At 41.8% G+C, this 1405-nt stretch overlaps 1 protein-coding gene across 1 annotated transcript in view; it reads right to left on the reverse strand.

Moving 5' to 3' along the window:
- Nucleotides 1–736, reverse strand: part of IL21 (interleukin 21) — a 4653-nt gene extending 3917 nt beyond the window's left edge. The window contains exons 1-2 of the mRNA XM_010138980.1: nucleotides 602–736; nucleotides 439–474 (exon numbers count right to left, since the gene is read on the reverse strand). Of these exons, the coding sequence (XP_010137282.1) occupies nucleotides 439–474; nucleotides 602–736 (171 nt within the window). The remainder of the gene's footprint in view (nucleotides 1–438; nucleotides 475–601) is intronic.
- Between the last annotated feature and the right edge of the window lie 669 nt (nucleotides 737–1405).

A 1405-nucleotide genomic window follows, 5' to 3' on the forward strand; every position in this document is an offset into this window, starting at 1 on the left:
AGGGCAGGGTCTTCCCTTGGGGTTCAGCTCAGCTGTCCTGCCAGTGTGGCTGGAGCTCGTGGCAGCTGGAGGCACTTCCACACCCAAAACCTGCCTCCCCAAGAGCATGGCTGCTCGGCTGGATGGTGTGTGAATCCTCGCTCTTAGCGCCGTTTCTTGAGTAAACGGAAGACATACACATTTGAATCCGTGGGTGTGTTAGAATACACACAGGGTAGCAAAGTCGTAATTAAGATTGCATAAGATAAACGCTTCTGCCATTAAAAATCCAGAAATAAGGATCTAATCATAATACTTCCTTATTCAATCTAGGGTACATTAAGAGTACCAGGTCAGAGATGTGAAGAAGGTGGCATCTGCCATCTGCCATTTGCCAGTGGATAAACCAGTACAAAATCAAATCGATACAATTAGAAAGAAATGTTAAAGCAGTCTCACCACAAAGTTTTCTGGCGTATGCAGCAATTCAACATCCTACAATAAAATAAATCTAAGTTAGAAAAGTTTTAACGTAGGAGAGTGATGTCCCTCACCAGATATATTCTAAACAATACATAATGCTTGAAAATAATTTCAGGATTATGACAAACACTTTGCTTACCTGATCTTTCACTATGTCTTCTAACCGCGTAATTGTCTTGTGAATCTGTCTGTATTTTGCTGTTCTGAGTGGAGCTGCAGTCAGTGCCATACTGGAACAGAAGAAGAGCATACAGAAAATAATCATCCTCTCCATACTGATGAGTTTCGAGTTTTGTTTTAAAATGTGCCGAGAGCAAAGTTGTGCCATTCAAGATGAACGCTTGAGTTTGAGCTGTGCTCAGGTAGGCTACGTACCTACCTATATATTGCTCCTTGCTGGAGATGTAAAACCCACCCATTTCAGTTTGGAAAGCTTTGTAGAATGGATTAATGAGTAACCCTTTTTTCTTTTCCACTGGCTAGGTGCATGTATGTGAGCTTGTGCGTAGGGGGCAGGGATTGATGGAGTGAATGAAAATCTGCCCCATCTGCACATTGGACAGGAAAAAAAGAGAAGAGGGTGAATTCCCATTTTCACTTTGAGTCAAGAAATGAACGTAGTAAAAACGAGGTACATAGAAACCACAGACCTAGGTAAACATTCTGCATTTTTTTCCTGTTCCTTACAGCAACAAATCTCTCCAGTCCATCTGAAGCTCTTCCGTACCATGCTGGAGAAACATGACAAGACTTCTTTTCAGAACTTAACTGTATTTATCCTACTTACTTTATGGCTCCAAGGGATGTTTGTTCCCCTGGTGTCTGTGAACTGTCACTTCTACATTCTTAGCTTGGTTTCTGCAACAGCTGTGAGTAAAAGTTCATCTTGGCATTTGAGCCAGCTCAAGTTTGCTTTGTATTTACTTGGAACCAGTACCAGATA

The sequence above is a fragment of the Buceros rhinoceros genome, unplaced genomic scaffold (assembly GCF_000710305.1).
Source record: "Buceros rhinoceros silvestris isolate BGI_N320 unplaced genomic scaffold, ASM71030v1 scaffold17396, whole genome shotgun sequence".
Classification (NCBI taxonomy): domain Eukaryota; kingdom Metazoa; phylum Chordata; class Aves; order Bucerotiformes; family Bucerotidae; genus Buceros; species Buceros rhinoceros.